Source organism: Musca autumnalis, unplaced genomic scaffold (genome assembly GCF_047663935.1).
Source record: "Musca autumnalis isolate F117 unplaced genomic scaffold, ASM4766393v1 scaffold_2, whole genome shotgun sequence".
NCBI classification, from domain to species: domain Eukaryota; kingdom Metazoa; phylum Arthropoda; class Insecta; order Diptera; family Muscidae; genus Musca; species Musca autumnalis.
This window is the reverse complement of record NW_027411755.1, coordinates 109,353,326-109,371,335: the sequence shown is the minus strand read 5'-3', so window position 1 is coordinate 109,371,335 and position 18,010 is coordinate 109,353,326. Positions and strand designations below refer to the sequence as shown.

Genomic DNA, 18,010 nt, shown 5'->3' with positions numbered 1-18,010 from the left:
AGTTAATGCATTCTTAGACTCAGCTAATTAACATATATATCATTGTTCTTCCATCGCCTTGCTGAAACGTGAAATGAGTTCTGCAATTTAAATTCGTAAAAGCGGAAACTCGAAATGTTTCTTTATTCATTTCGAATAGAAAACAAAACTTTTACGTCCCCCTTGCTCTAAAAAGTTTGTGGTTTTGATTTTTGTACAAAACGATTTAGAAAAAATTAAGGCCTGTTAAGTCCTCAGTATATAAGGGGCTGCCTTTCTTGCTTAAGTTATTTCTGGTTAAAGACTATAAGATTTTTCCCGTTTTTTTATTCTATTAACTGAAATGTCTTAACCATGAATGTCATGCTGCTTATGTACAGGGTCCTTAACCTTTCTCTCATGCTATCTTTAACTCATGTTTGCCTGTGAAATTCAATTTCAGTTTTTATATCTTCCGAGATGAGTTGAATGATGAAATTGTCACACTAACCACTGCACGAAATGATTCGCACTTGGTATCAGATGTATTAAGTGGAGACAGTTATCTCGAACTTATTACTAAATTGCAACTACGAATCTTTTTCTTGGTTCGAAAAGACTACTTCCAGGTCTGTTTGCAAGTTTGTATGCAAAAAACACATTCTGCTAAAGTCTGAAATGTTATATGGAAGAACTTAATGTATTTTTGTTGATAAGATCAACACTCTGCCGAAATAATATGCTTGTTTATTCTTGGAAGTATCACAAGGAAACATTTAAGTACAGTGGAAGTCGTAAAAATTAAATTTCGTTATACTCACGCCAAATATGTACTTTGGAAAAAATGATGAAATGTTACAACTACCGGTTCAACTTCTTCTTAAAATTATACGTGTTCACCTTCAAACATGATTAAACTGCTTCGCGCCATGGATTTATATGTGTGAATAATAGTAAAATAAAAAATATCCAACTCCTATTTCTATGTAGTAATCATAATTTTTTAATATTATATCTTAATTTATTTTAGTTTCCGATTTTGAAGAGTGTGATGATTCGGATATATCTTCCGACTCAGAAGAATGCTACCGATCTCATGCCTACAAATTAACACACGCATTTGATGCGATATCAAGCACTGCGTCTGTCCTGTCTTCCCCGAATTCCGAGGATAGTTTAACTAATCCGGATAGTCTTCTAGTGCCAAGTTTATTTCCTAATGTACCACCGTATATAGCATTTTCTTCAAACACTAAAAAAGGTCCAGACGTTCCTGCCGATTTGTACCGTATATTAAAATGGAGAGTTACTAGTGTAATGCCGAGAGTAGTACGGACAATTTTGTCTAATAGCGGAATGCGTTTGCTCAAAAGTAAGTTTTATCATTTCAAACATATGCTAATGAAATGTAATAAAATTCATTTAACTCTGGCATCGTTCCTTATTCAATAGAAACTAATGACTGGATGGGGGTTTGGGGGAAACACATGAAGTCACCGTGCTTTAAAACAGTACGACCCTATCAGAAAATAAATCATCTACCAGGTTCATTTAAAATTGGCCGTAAAGATTCCTGTTGGAAGAATCTAGTTAAACAAATGTCAAAGCACGGAAAAAAGGAATTTGGTTTTATGCCGAAGTAAGTAAGAATTCCGATTTATTATATCTTAAGATACTCACGGTTTTAATTATTGGAAGCTGGATTCAAACTACATTATTTTGTTATCGCTTAATTTATTAGAACTTACATAATACCGAATGACTTAAAACAATTGCGTAAAAGTTGGCCCAAATACTCTCAGAAGAATGTCAAATGGATTATAAAGCCTCCAGCCAGTGCCAGAGGATCGGGTATAAGGGTTGTTGATAGATGGGCTCAAATACCCAAAAGAAAATCGCTTATTGTTCAGAAGTATATTGAACGTCCTTTACTAATAAATGGCAGTAAATTTGATTTGCGCCTATATGTACTAGTAACGTCAATACATCCTTTAAGGGTTTATATGTATCACAATGGTTTAGCTCGATTTGCTTCAGGTAAATAATATATTTTAATCAAGCTGATATTAATAGCTGTATTTATTTAGTGATATAATATATGCAACATTCTTGTTTCATTTTTATTCGTAGTTAAATACAGTGATAAATCGGATACATTAAGTGATCGCTGTATGCATTTGACAAACTATAGTATCAATAAATTTTCATCGAATTATGCTAAAAATGAGGACGTCAATGCGTGCCATGGCCACAAATGGACAATTAAATCTTTGTGGAATTATCTCGCAAGCCGTGGTGTACATACAGAGCTTTTATGGGATGCCTTAAGGAGCTTAGTTCTACGAACTATATTAGCCGGAGAGAATTCTATTAACAACATGATTAGAACAAATGTGGAATCAAAGTATAGTTGTTTCGAGTTGTTTGGATTTGATGTTTTATTAGATGCGGATTTAATTCCATGGTTATTGGAAGTCAACATATCACCATCATTGCATTCGGAATTGCCATTAGATGCGCATGTAAAAGCACCCCTTGTTCAAAGTGTATTAAATACTGCGCTTTATAATGTAAATATATATTTAAATTATTATTAAATGCTATTATAACACATTTTCACATTTAAGGTTCCACCCAAGCTTGCTATTGAACGTCAAAAAGAAATTGCTGCTGAAATGTCCCTACAACCAGGTCCTATTTGCCACGACAAACGACTGTACATTAACTATTTGTCTCGCACGGAGAAAATAAAGCACAGTACTTTTACGCGTAAAACGATAGAGGATCGAAATGAGGTAAGAATGATCTGATAGTTAGCAACCAACAGTCACCCGAACCTTTATGTAAATTTACCAAAAATGGGCCGAATTTCTTGTTACACTGTGACTGTTTCATTTCATTTTCGTAAAACGGACCATGTTGTGTGTACTAGCCATGAAATGGCCAGAAATAGTTCAAACACATTTCTATAACATTCTTAGTAAATAAAAAAATTTCCTCACAAAATGGTTTTATATACCACCTATAAGCTACGGTTTGATATCGTACGACTTATTTCATTTCATTTTTATATATTCAGCAATAAAGAAACCTAGGTGGCCATGGCCATTGCAATAATATATTAAAAAGGTAAAAATACGCCTGGTACTTATATAATAATATATTCATTTTAATTAAATACAGAATAAAAATGATCTCAAAATACATGTTGGCTCCCCAGCCATAAAAAGGAAACAATGTGCAAACTACAGGTAATATTATAAGTCATGCCAGTGATAGATATTGCCAACATTCAAATCAAAGGGACAAAAGATCAGTTAAGAAATGACATCAATTTAAGACGAAATACGTTGTTAGAGTGGGAAAAATGTTCAAGTCATACGGTAAACCATTACATATGCGAGCTATTCTAACAACAAAAGATCTAGCATACACGGATCTAGCAAGGCGTGGTATGACAACTTGAGGATTTCTGGTGGATCTAGAAAAAATTAACATAGAACGCAAGGCGTACCAGTCTTCACAACGTTGTAGAACAAAATCAAATTACGATATTTTAGAAAATCTTTGAATGAACAGCCCAGAAAGTTTTCTACATGACTAGATATGTGGTTTCTCTTAGGTATGTTATAAACAAATCGTACTATAGTATTTACTACACGCCTCAACTTCAGAATATTATTCCAACAAGTGCCCGAAACAACCTCTAAGCCATACAAAACTTGGGACATTAAAAGCGAGTCTGCTATTATGTTCCTATCACGAAGCGGTAAGAACATATTAGTGGATGCCATCAATATGAGGTTTAAAATTTAATTTGGTGTTCAGAAATTGTCAAATTGATCATGTTGTGATAGACGGAAGACATTCATCGAGTGTGTTGGATGTACGATCGTTCCGAGGAGCAAACATAGATTAGGACCACTACCTTGTTGCAGCACTCCATGCAAACAGCCGCAAAAATCCATACTTGGATACCAGAGACCTCAACCAAGGAATCCATGGTATGGCCAGGAGTGGTCGTGCTGCTACCGAAGAGAAAAATGCGGCATATAGGGCTACTCTACAATCAGTAGCAACGCGTAGCGCGAAAGGTATCGGGAGAAAAGGAAAGAGGAGAAACGTCTTTTCCGCAGGAAAAAGAGAGAAATGGAAAGGCGGGAGTGTGAAAAAATCGAGATGTACAGGAGCCAGAATGAAGTCCGTAAATTCTGCCAAAGAGTGAAACATCAAACTGATGGCTTTGGTACAGGCACATCCTCCTGTAGAGACCAGCAAGGTAATTTGGTAACTGATACAGATAGTGTGCTCAGGATATGGAAAGAACATTTCTCCAAACTGTTGGTATCCGATAGTAGCGAAGACGGCGAAGATACCACAGATACAATCCCAAAAGATGGTATATACCGCCCAGCCAAGACGAGATAAAGACAGCAATAAACCGGCTGAAGAATAATAAGGCAGCAGGAGCCGATGGCTTATCAGCCGAGGTGTTCAAAACCGGAGGCGACACGCTGACAAGGTGTATTCATCAGCTAGTTAGGACCATACGGCAGGAAGAACTAGTATCCGACTATTGGAACCGGAGCATCCTGTGTCCTGTCCACATGAAAGGAAGTCTTATCTCTTATGCTCTAACTATAGGGGCATAAGTACTCTCCCTATTGCATACAAGATAGTGTCAGGGATAATGTGCGAACGACCAATGCGACTTTAGACCGGCAAATCCACCACTGACCAGATATTTACCCTGCGACAAATCCTGGAGAAGACCCAAGAGATGCAGATCGACACTTTACCACCTTTTTGTCGATTACAAAGCAGCCTTCGACAGCCCCCTACGTTCAAAGGTATTCCAAGCCATGTCTGAATTTGGTATCCCTGCAAAGCTCATTCGGCTTTGTAGAATGACATTAACTGATACTCGGTCCTCGGTTAAAATAGGAAAGAACCTCTCCGAAGAGTTTATTACCAAAAGAGGTTTCAGACAAGGACACGGCCTTTCGTGTGATCTTTTCAACATTTTGCTGGAAAAGGTCATACGAGACGCGAAGGTCAAAAGAAGTGGAACAATATACACAAACAGCCATATGTTACTTGCTTATGCCGACGACATTGACATCATGGGTCGATCGGTAAAGGAAGTAACTGACACCTTTGCAATAGTCGAAAGGGAATCTGCTAAAGTGGGTCTGGCGGTAAACGGCGAGAAGACCAAGTTGATGGTGTCGACGCGCAACGCGTCCATAGAGATCGGGCCAACTGTTGACGTTGGTTCCTATAATTTTGAGGTAGTAAAGGACTTCGTCTACCTCTGCACCGCCTTAAACACAACCACAACATCAGTTGTGAAATACGAAAAAGAATAGTGTTGGCCAAAAGATGCTACTTCGGTCTGAGTAAGCAGCTTAGGAATAAAGACACATCTCGTCAAACAAAAACAGCGCTTTACATACTACCCGTGCTGATGTATGGTTCCGAAGCCTGGGTACTTGCGCAAGCAGACGAGGCAGTGCCTGGTGTTTTTGAGAGAAAAATTCTTCGAAAGATCTATGGACTAATCTGCGTTGGCGGTGAATATCGACATCGACGTCGTATGAACCACGAGCTGTATCTGCTATAAAACGTCATCAGTATAGATAAACGTATCGAGATGCAACGATTGCGTTGGCTAGGCCATATCATAAGAATGAGCGATGATGAACCCGCTAAAAAGGCATATAAATACGTGCCACATGGCACGCAGAATTGGCAGGTCAATCTTAGATAAAGCAAACAAGTGGATGAGGAGATTAAAAGGCGCGGTATTCCAGAAAGCGAAGCAGTAAACATAGGGAATTGTTCTGTAATGGGCCAGCTAAGTAAGTAAGTCCAGAACTACACCCAGACATTTATGTCTATTAACACATTCCATTTGAACACTACCAAGAAAAAGATTCAAATTCACAAAAGATCATGGCTTTCGTTTTAGAGACATTGACCTTTAAAGAATTTAAGTGGGTCCAGTTCAAAAAACGTTCCAAATAGGAGTTTATCGAACTTTTCAAAATGTCAACACTAGACGTAGTACCAGAAAAAAGTAGCACATCATCGGCAAAAAGGAAGGTGGCGCATGTACGAGGGTTAAACATGTCTGGAAGGTCATTAATATGAAGAACAAACAACAACGGCCCAAGAACTGATCCTTGTGGGACCCCAGAAAACAATTCAATCAAATTGGACTCTACACCATTCCAAACAACAAATTGCCTTCTTCCAACTAGATAGGAATATATGTGCCTACAAGCAGACCTAGAAAAGCAGTAATCCCTGTTAAGTTTACTGACCATAGTTTTATAACAAATGCTGTTGAATGCATTAGACATATCAAGCGATCCCAAAACATTAATCTTGTTACAGTTAATATTCAAACGGATCGAATCAGTAAGATGTAGGAATAAGGAAGAAGTGTTATGCCTATAGCGAAAAGCATACTGAGAATGAAAAATCATTGGACTATGGGTAGTGAACTCTAGCTATTGCTTTTTGATTAGCTGTTCAATTACCTTAGACAAGGTCATCAGGTCCATGAACGACTTTAGTTTTGGGTATGGGAACCACTCGGGCAGTTTTCCAGATTTTATGGAAAGTAGATTGCAATAAAATAGAATTCACCAAATTTAGTACAAATGACGCGATGAAGGGAAAAGTTTGCTTAATGAAGTGAATTGGGATTTCTTCAATACTGATGGATCTGGATATGACCTTTAAAAGAGCCTCTAATAATTCTTGTTCACCAATGCACAAAGATCGAGAATGATCGGAATCAAAAATTCCATCAAAATCAATAGTCTTATCATTCTGTGTAGACATGGCAAAAGATTCATTGATAGCTTTCACATCTTCATCAAAAGAAACATCGTAAAAATTCATACAACCAGAAGCCTTAAGGACCTTCCACAAACCCGTAGAATTTAATCTGGAAAAAAAAATTAGTGAAATGCATTCTTCTCTCTTTATGTATTGTACTTTTCGCAGTAAGAATTCCAGTTGTCAGTAGACTGGTTAGATAAATACGCAGAATATGCCTGGTCCCTTAAAGATCTATAAAATACAACCTTCCTACATTTCATCCAAGGGTCATCATAGTAAGAGATACTCTTCCTAACAATAGGAACGAAAGTGAATAAGCTTTTAAAAAGACAATCAAGTGCCGCACATTTAGCATGAACATTTTGGAAAAAAAGAACGCTGGTCAAATTCATACATGAACGCACGTAATCCACTCTAATCGACAAAAATTAAAACTCAAGCTAGAAAAAATCATGACATGGTCAGATATAGAAGGGCACTGAAACTGGCCCACAACGCAAAACAAATTAATATCACTGACAAGCCGAAAGTCAATAAGAGATGTGGACCGAGAACATAAATCGAAATGTGTTGGCTGACAATTATGACCTACTGACAAATCAAGTCTTGCACAAAGTGAACGCACCATGTTAGCCTTACTGGAGTTGAAAAGATTGCAGTTATTTTCAAATATCTGCAAATCACCACTAGGAAGGTAAACAGTACCAAATAAAAATGTAGGATCGCCATAAGTAATCTCCAGGAAAATTGATTCACAACCTGAAATTCTGGCACACAATCGTGGGTTTGTTAATGACAAATTGTTTCGTCCAATCGTGCATGTGCAATAGAACTTTGTCGTTCTAGACATACGAGGCCTTCCCTTGGAGAATTTCTGGTTTCCTATCTCATAAATTGCAAACCTCTGACAACCAGACTTGAATTCTTTAAAATGAAAGTCTGGCGCCCAATCCAAGTTCATACTTACACCATGTGTTTTGGTTAGTGCGCACGACAACTTTCGAACCGGATACTACGTTGGTACAGTATCATAATATTGTTACGAATGTAACTGATAGATAGTTTTAAGTTAATTTAGTTGAATTTGCGTAAATTTAAAATTTTGAAGTGTAACGTAAAGTTTTATTACGCAGTTACTTTATTTAAGCAACAACAACTACCATGTAGAATTTTCTTAATCACATCATTTTGGGATAAATACATGTGGGATCAGCAACAGCGGGTTAGTTGTGTTTTAGGGGTCGATCGTCGATAACAATTATCGTTGAGTGGCGTTGCCAGTTGTCAAAATTGATTCACGTATGGCAACTCTCAACTGAAGTTGCGAATCTCAGTTGACGAAGCGGCTGTTTTTCAGCAACCACAAATTTTCAGTTGCAGTGAACATTTTCGAAGAAACAAGAAGTAAAATAGAAGGAAAAATAAACATTTTGTTAACAATTATTGATTCTTTGCATCATTAATTAATTTTGTGTATCAATATGGTGAAAATAACGACAAAGCAGCAGTTCGACATATTAATTGATAAACTGAGTGAAAATCCAAACTTAGCCCGAGGAGTTCGGGAGTTTTGGTGAAACCGAAGCCACAGCGGATGAAGCGTGGAGGTCCATTTCGGACAGTTTAAACAGCCATGAACCTCTAACACGAACACCTGAAGAGTGGCAGAGTCTGGATTCACTTTAAAGCAAAGTTGAAAAAGAAAAGGCCTCAACATCATTGCCATGGGACTTTTGGAAACTTCCGTCCTCCAAGAATCGCAACGCTGCGCACACTTTTAAAAGTGGGGGTATTCCTGTTGATCTGTAACTTTCTTTGAAGTCATCCTTTAACGTTTCCACAACTTAAACTACGGCATCCTTTGGCAATCCAAAATACGCCTTAAACCTGAGATAATTTACTGGTTATACAGATCTTTGCACATGATCATCAGCTTACAGTGCAGATGGCAATTCAAATGGATTCGACTTGTCTTCTAATAGATGCAATGTCCTGTATATTTTCTTCATCATCAAAAAATAATTCCACTGAACTTATCATTTTTTGGGACAGCAAATAAAACTTGACGATCCGAAGATTCAATGGGCAGGTTATATTCCAATCTTGGGTAGTTTTCCAAATTTGCTCGAAAACTCAGCCAAAATATTAAAATATTGTCCAGAATACACAAAAGAGTTATCCAAAGCGCAATTATTTTTAAAATGTTTTATTTTTTTTTTTTTGCGAATAGAGGTCACAAGTTTGAAAAAACACTGATCGATAACATGTTTATCGACCACCCAGTTGAGTTGACATTAATGGTACAACATTTCGTCTCAGTCGCGCAGACAACTGACAACGCAACTAAAGTTAAGTGGCAATACAAGATAGACCCATTAGTCGTTAAAGAGAACAGTTGGTGAAAGAATAGCTGCGTGCTAACTAGAGAGAAGCTGTGTGCTTAGTAATTACAGTCGGTTCAGAATAATTGTAATAAAGTAAATAAAGCATTGTAGAAACGCAATTTTCCCCAAACTTAATTTAAGCTCCTTAGGATACCTTCCCCACAAAAGGTCAACATTTTTGGTTATGTGCTGTTTGATGTCTGTTCGAGGATCCTTTGGAAATTTGTACCGAAGGTACTCTTTCTGGTCCTGTTTACAGCGATATTATGTTTTCGTGGGCAAGTCTATATTTTCCGACATTATGGTCGAAAGCTCTAAATTATGCGGTGACCAACTGAAATGACTGGTGGGCGCAATATCTTTTGAAAGCAATAATTCCCAAAATAAGTTCAGCTTCCGAAGTGGCCTACGTCGATCCGGCCAATTTCTTCATGTAACTCCTCCGCAGCACTTGTGATCATTAATCCAAATCCATATTTGTCGACAGGTTCATACGTCCGAAAAGGGCCACATACTTCTGAAAATCCCCTAAATACATAATTTTTGGGAAAGGGGATTTTGGTTGTTTAGCCGGTATTCGATCTGTCAACAGATGCACGCTTGAATTCACACAGGCCAAGGGTATATCTCCGTATATTCTTTTTACTTGTTCGCAAAGTCCTTTACGGAAAACGGAAAAACGAAATTTTTCTAAATATATGCATCTATTAGAAGTATTTGTTCGTTCGATAGCGTCCTATTTTATCCAAAATGCAGTTGCTGTGGGTTTCAATGCGAGATGCAGTCGTTTTAAATTGGTCTCTTCTGCTTTTGTTCAAAGAATAATCGGAAGAAAAATTCTTTTTTGCCCAATAGATATTTTAGTAGAGATAGTGCGTAATACGGCTTACTTTCTAAAGACTATATCTCGGAAACTTATTCGAAGTAATGGAAATTAGTTGTTTGACCAGTTAAAAATAATCTTAACAGACATCACTGCGGTGGAACAGAAATTATATAATTAAAAATGGTTGAAATATTTTTTGTTTTGCAAATTTTAAACACAATAAAGAATTTGTAATTATGATATTCAAAATAGTTCATTACAAAAACATATTAGAGAAAATATACAAAAATTAAAAACCACAAAAATTAAGCAAAGATTTCAAAGACAAAAAATAAAAAAAAAAATGTTTTTCTAAATGTTATTCATAAGCCATAGTGTTGCACGTCCAATAAACACAAATAGACGTATTGCTTTTAGTCAGAAACACTACTGCCAGTCTAAAATTACTATTATACCCTTCAAACCAACTTTAAGTTTGTTATAAACAATGGCAAAAATATTTAAAAAGTATAAATTGTTCATAGTTTTTATACTTTCCAATATTTTTTGATAATATACATATGTAGTTAAATTATATCCTCTGAAATACTTTCTCCAATAATTTACATATTTCTTTACAAATTAAAAAAAAAATTAAATATTTACTTAGAAATGAAAAAAAATTTTATAATAGGCTAATATCATATGAAAACCAAAATCATTTCGGTGGGTCCTGACTACGTCGGTGGTTCATATTTGAGAAAGAATTTTGGATCATAATAACCAAAAGCCAGTAAGTAATGTACAAAATTATATATAAGTGTATACGTACAAGAGAATTACTAAATTAGGTGAAAGGAACAAATTATAGAATTTCAATATTATATACAAACGGAGGAACCAATATATTTAAACCGGAATTGTAAGCGTTATGACTACGAGAACTGGCAACAAAAATGGGCGGACTATACTATTATCAAGAGTCAAATGCACAGTTCATACTCGGACGGATAAGGGCAGTATTTATAAAACGGACACAAATCACAAATTGTAATAAATACTATAGAACTGATACACCGCACTATAGGTAATTTGCCCTGTTTTTGAGACAAAAATTAATAACAGCGGAATTAAAGGATTTTTTAAATTTTTAAATTATTTATGTGTAAAAGTGAGATAAAACAAAGATTTTTACAGATAAATTCGGATATAAGGAACAACGGTTATAAGCAACTACGTATATAACGAACAAGGCTATTTTTCCAATGCAATTTTTATTAGTTTTCTTATACACAACAAACTGATGAAAACGACCGCGGTAGTAAGTAACACAAATTTTGTCCCCGCGAGTAGATTTTCCAACGAATTGTTACTACTGTTTTGTATATTTCTTGAATATACGTTAATAAAGACGAGTTTAGTATTCCTTTAAACCGTATCAATGATTAATATGTAATAGAGAGATAAAATAAAACTTACTACTGCCGCACCGTTTATAGAAAACCCGGATATACCGAACAATTTGTCGCCATTACTTATTTTACTTGCAATGTAGTTGTGAACAACAATATTTTTTACATTTATTATTTATTTCCTCAAACCAAACTTCCACAATTTTAAGACTTTTTATTGAGAAGTAGCCTAATAAAATCTCATAAATATCAAAAAACGGGCAAAATCGGGTTTTGAAACCTAGTAATACCAACGCAGAAGACTTTCAGTAATTTGTTCTAGGTGGCGAAATCACGGCCATACACGGCCAATTTAGTATAAGTCTATATGAAGTGAGTTTAAGAAAAATAAAATATTTATTTCTGACTTTTTGTGTTTTTTGGTCGCTACCCAAAATGTTTAAGCTATATTATATATGAAATAAATTCCTCTCGCAGTTGCCAATATATTCCATTGTACATATATTTATAATTGGTCTATTTTTCCGCGGTTTTAAGTACATTGAAATATACCTTACAACATATATTTTTTTAGTTCTTCTTCGAAATTCTCATTTTGGCTGCAATTAAAACCGCGATAATGACGCTATTTTGAAAAATGTCATTCATATTAATAAATTTTGACATGTTCTTTTTTCAATGCCAACTAAAAAATTATTATTATTAAAAGTTGCAAAATCGATCTTTTGCCTCAAAAACAGGGCAAATTACCTATAGTGCACCGGAATGAGTTCCATTAGGAAATTCTTCACAAGCAGCAGCATCATTGGTAATCTTAGTTCCATCAGATATTGTAAACTCCACAATGAGTTTATCAGAATTAGTGACCTTAAACCTGTTACGAGCGTGGTACTACCAATTCGCCTTATCAACAATCTAAAGTCAAGGGCATGAATGAATATTTTCTGGACTAGCTCCGCCGTGGTGAGGTTACTTGACCCGGGTTGCCGACTCGCAACATTAGAGTTTCTCATGTCAGTAAACATAACCACATATTAAAAAAAAATAAACAAAGGAAACTTGCGTTTTTTCCATGAGCTAAATACAAACAACATTACTGATGTCTGGTGTATTTGACACGAGAGTGCACTTCTCCCCCCCTGATTATACGTCTATGGTAACATGAGCACTCTAAATTTAATTGTGTTACCCCTGAATACTGCTCACCGTTAGTCAGCAATGCCCATGGTCCAGCTACTCTCTCCCAAAATAAAATAAATTTAATTTTTCATATTTAATTCAAGCAGGTATATTTATTATATAATACATTACTTATAAACTACTTACAAACTAAGTATTAATAATTCTGCCGTTGGTGTTGACCCAGTCCTGGGGTGTCCAGTGGTTGTCATTATATTTTTGTTGAGAATTATTTATTTTTTTTTTTCTTTTTTTTTCTTAAGGTTGAGGTTGGAAAAATTTCAGTTTTTTAGTTTTTTTTTCAGTGGTAATTACATTAAGTGTGTCTGCGTACTCGATAATTTGTAATAATTATCACAAATTATTACTGAATGTTGTTTTTATTAATTTTTTTTCCACAAATATTCAGTACGAGAGAATGGGTTGAGAGACTAATTATTGAGTTAGGAAAATTTTCAGTTTTTCTTTGTTTTTCCTTCAGTTGTAATTATGATTGAGTTGGGAAAATTTTCAGTTTTCTTCTTTCATTCCAATGCATTAATTTCATTTTGTTTCAATTAGAATTTTATTTCTTTCAGTTTTGCACAAAGTTCTTCGCATGTGTTTTTCAATTTTTGCTTTCTTTTCTCTTTGTGTTTTCTTTTCAGGTAACATTAAAAAAATTTTGTAAAAATTAGTTATTTTTTTTATTGTTGGTTTTTAATGTGAATTGCACTTAGACGATTGATAGTAAAAAGTGTACTGCATTTAATAAAAATGTACAACATTTTAATTTATTGGCAGCAAAATCACATGTATTGTCTCATTCTCTTCCATTAAGTCTCAAAGACTTCCACTTAAAAATCTTTCCGAGCACGACAACGGAACGACCAGACTACTTGACTACTTATGTCAACGTTCAGGAATCAATTGCCTGTACATTTTTTTAGAAAATCAACTGTTGTCTCTGCCAGCGGATCTCTTATGTCCCTGGGATAACGGATAGTGAGCAAAAAAAAAAAAAAAAAAAAAAAAACAGGAAATTAGCCAATCACAGCGAACGGAGAATACGATCTCTTTGCACACACAGCGTTTTTTTTTATAGTTTTGGCTTTTTTTATCGTCAAAACAAATCCCTAACAAAACTGCTTCGTTATGAAAATTTCCAATTGAGAAACGAACAGAAAAAAGGATTTGTTTTTTTTTTTTTTTTTTTTTTTTTCAAAAAACACGTGTGGCTCGACCCACGACAAGCCGGGCAAAACAATTATAAAAGTGTTTTTCAGAAATTTGGTTGGTGTAATTGCGAAAAGAAAAATGTTCGGGTTGTAGAGGGGTTTGATTTGATGGGGTATGCCCATTAAATGATCTACGGCTTGAGATCTGCCGCATGAAATCTACAAATTAGCCTTCCTTGAAGGTCTTCTACGTCATATGAAGCATTACCGACTTTTGCTCTTATTAGGCATTTAACATATTTTGGAGTAAATTTCGCGTTAACGCCCTTTCCAAAGTTGCTAAGATTGTGAGATTTTCGGAAAACTTCTTGTCCCTCTCGATACGTTATGGGCCTTACCCTGGTGTTGTAAATTTTAGAAGCCTTTTCATGTGCCTTTTCCAATTTGTCAGAAATTTTATTTCTGATGTCGGATAGCTTGTCTGTTCGGGTCACTATAGTGTCATCCACCAGTATATTTAGTTTATCTAACAGGGTATAAGTGGAACCATACATGCACATGTTCTGGCCGAACATGGCGTAATATGGTGAGCATTCGATTGACGAATGAAAATCGCTACGTAGAGTTCCCAAAATACGAGGAATACATTTGTCCCAACTACAGTGATCAGGCTGGTTTTTTAAATGAAAACGGATCTTAGAAATTATCTCCCTGTTTACCCTTTCGGCCGCATTTGCCTGCGGTGAGTACAGACCTGTGCGAATATGGGTTACGCCGTAGAGTTCAAAAAAATTTTGCAGTTCTTTAGAAATGAATTGTTTGGCGTTGTCCGAATGTATAAATTGTGGGACCCCAAAAGTATTGAATATATAATTTTGAAAGTAGTCAATTACATTGATGGAAGTGGCTGATGGCATGGGCTTGAGGAATATGTACTTAGTGAAGTGATCTAGAATAATAAACAGGTATGTGCTTCTGTTCTTCGTTGAAGGATAAGGACCTAAAAAATCGCAATATAACCTTTGCATTGGTCGTACGGTTTTGAAAGAATAGCCCATAGGGGGACGGAGTATCTGATTGGATGGTTTAATGATTTTGCAATCATCGCAGGATTCAACGTACTGTTTGACATCTTTGGTCATTGAGGGCCAATAATATTTCTCACGTATACGACTCAATGTCTTCAAGAAACCACCGTGACAACTTACTTCGTGACCAAGCTTAGTTGCAGTCTCTCTTAAAGATTGTGGGAGCCAAAGCTTCCATAAACTATCTTCTTCATTACAAACACCCATGCGGAACTTGACTCTTTTAAATACCCTGTCGTCTTGAATCTGAACATCTGGCAAAGAATCTTGATTTTCCTTAACGGTATTTTTGAGGGCCTGATAGTCAGGGCTATCAAAATGGCTGGACGATAAGTTTATTTCAGGGAAGCTAAAATCAATGTTTAGAGCATCTACATCATCAAAACGCGATAGCGCATCTGGAACAACGTTTAAAGATCCCTTACGATGCTCTATGCGGAAGTCAAATCCCTTGAGTTTTAGGCTCCAACGGGCCAATCTTCCGCTCAGGTCTTTTTGGCCCATGAGCCACTTGAGACTCGAATGGTCCGTTATTATCCTAAAAGGTAAGCCTTCCACGTAAGGTCTAAAACGATTTACACAGACAATTGCCGCCAGACACTCCAGTTCTGTGACTGTGTAATTTCGCTGAGCGCGATTTAATTTTTTGTGATACGAATGCTATTGGCTTTTCCCTTTCATTTTCGTCGACCTGATATAAAACTCCTCCTACTCCAACACGGGAGGCATCACACTGGATGATGAACTCCTTAGAAAAATCGGGTTGAGCGAGTACTGGGGCTTCACTAAGTGCCCTTTTAATCAATTCAAAACTTTTTATTGCCTCAGACGTTAAATTAAATTTCCCTTTTCCACCACGCAAACAATCAGTTAGTGGGCCGGACATATCAGCGAAGTTGTTGATAAAGGTACGGTACCAATTTGCCATACCAATAAAACGACGTACCTGTCTGGGGGTTTTTGGCAATGGGAAATCAACAATTGCTGAAACTTTGTCTGGATCAACCTTAAGGCAACCTCTCCCTATTCGATACCCTAAATACTTTATCTCGGCCTGACAAAACTTACTTTTTGAGACATTAATGGTCAGTCCAGCAGACTTTAACAGTTGGGCTACCTCACGAAGGACTTGAAGATGGTCAGAAAATGTGGCGCTACAAACAAGGAGGTCATCCAAATAGATAAATACTTTCTCTCTTAACCGAGAGGGAATGCATTTATCCATTAAACGGCTCATTGACTGAGGACCGTTACAAAGTCCGAACGGCATAACGGTGTATTGGTAGAGGGGTCTACCCGGTACAGCGAAAGCCGTTTTTTCCTTTGATGCTTCCGTGAGAGGTATTTGGAAAAATGCGTCCTTCAAATCTATCCCACTGATAAACTGCGTATCCTGTAATCTCGACAAAAGACCATTAATGTGGGGCAGGGGATATGAATCTTTCTTGGTTATGGCGTTTAGCTTCCTTGAGTCTAAACAAAGTCGAATTTTACCTGGTTTCCGAACATTCACAATGGGGAAACACCAGGGTGAATTTGACTCCTCAATTATACCTAATTGTAGCAACCGATCGAGTTCTCCATATACTTCTGCCTGTCTGGGAGGTGACAGCGGGTAATGTTTACACTTTATTGGCACAGCTTCGCCGGTGTCAATATGGTGGCTTAAAAGTGTGGTTCTGCCCAGACCAAGTTTTTCAAAAGACGGAAATTCTGCCATTACGGCTTGGAGTTGCAAACTCTGTTCGGGAGACAATTCATGAAAACATAACGATGGGTTTGCTTCAACAGGTTCTAATTCGACCGACTCGATGGGTGGTATAATCCCGGGAGCTATAGAAAAACTTCGCCAAAAATCCAGGCCAAGATATATTTCTTGACGCAACGATGGCACAATATAAAAATCTATGTCCTTAGTGACTCCTTTATATGTTACAGGTAGTTTACAGTGCCCTAATACTGAGTTTTTTGAACCATCTGCAGTGGAGATTGTAGATTTAAAGGGACTAATTTTTATGTCATGGCGGTCTATAAACTCTCTACTATTCATGCCTAGAACCGATACACTGGCTCCTGAATCTAACAAGCCGAAAAAAGTTTCATTCAGTATCAAAATTTTAGCAAAAGGTCTTTCATCTTCTACACCACATAAAATTGAAGATTCAATTAAGCGACGATATTTTCTACGCTTTTTGTAACGCTCGCGGCAGTTTAGAATGCGTTTGGTAAGTTGGGGTACAATTTGAGTAGGTTGTTGAATAGTTAGTAAAGCATCATCACTTGGTAGTGGCAATGCAGATTTGTCTTCCTGTGGAAGACTAGTCTTTAGCCTTAGTGTGAACTCGGGGGAGACGGATGGGAACGAGAGTCCCCGGTAGCCATCTCGCTCCGTTTCCGGTTTCCCGGATGAGGGTTCTTGCAACGAACTGTTGCAACATCACGCTCACCACACTTGTAGCAAAAGAGAGCACGGGTTTCCTCAGGACAATAGATATAAGAGTGGCCAAAGGATAAGCAATTCCAACATTTAATGTGGGAATAATCAGTTTTATTGGAACGTGCCGAAAATTGTATTGCTTCTATCTGAGGATCCTCTTCACTGTCTAAACTATTACCTTGGGACGATTCTAACTCCAATTCATGTACCTGCCGGCTAAGGGTTTTTATTGGGTGCGTCTGCTTGGTTTCTTTTATAATTTTTTCAGCCTTTCGTGCTACTTCCCTAAGAGCATGTAAATCTGTTGTTTCTGAAGTAAATAGCATGAATTTCAGCTCAGTACTTACATTCTTCTTTATAATGTTTACCAAGCGCTCTTCTGACATAGGTTCCTTCATTTTGTAGCTTATAGCCAATAGGGCAGTGTGGAAGTCGTCATAGGATTCGCGAGGTTGTGGCTTTCTGGAATTTAATTGCATTAAAAGTTGGTCATCGGTTTCCACAACCGCGAATTCCTTGAGCAACCCATTCTTAATAAGGCGATAAGGTGGATCATTATTCCTCTTAACAAATTCCCAATACCACTTCTCTGCTTTTCCACTAAGGAAAATTTGGAATTTTGACTCTAGTTGTTCATGAGTACAGCGCGTTCTTTCGACGAGGGTATCAAGTTTGAAAATAAAATCATCCACATTTCCCGAGCCATCAAAATTTTTTTTCCACTTCTCTAAATCTAAT

General features: G+C 36.7%; 1 protein-coding gene across 17 annotated transcripts in view; it reads left to right on the top strand.

Moving 5' to 3' along the window:
* The window catches only part of TTLL4A (Tubulin tyrosine ligase-like 4A), an 89,761-nt gene that overhangs the window by 17,710 nt on the left and 54,041 nt on the right, over positions 1-18,010 (top strand). For all 17 annotated transcript variants that reach the window (XR_012410416.1, XR_012410420.1, XR_012410419.1 and 14 more), the window contains 5 exons: positions 989-1,330; positions 1,411-1,597; positions 1,700-1,995; positions 2,089-2,528; positions 2,586-2,753. Coding sequence is in view for 12 of the 17 variants with exons in the window: in XM_073968797.1 (XP_073824898.1) it covers positions 989-1,330; positions 1,411-1,597; positions 1,700-1,995; positions 2,089-2,528; positions 2,586-2,753 (1,433 nt within the window). In the remaining 5 variants the exon portion in view is untranslated. The remainder of the gene's footprint in view (positions 1-988; positions 1,331-1,410; positions 1,598-1,699; positions 1,996-2,088; positions 2,529-2,585; positions 2,754-18,010) is intronic.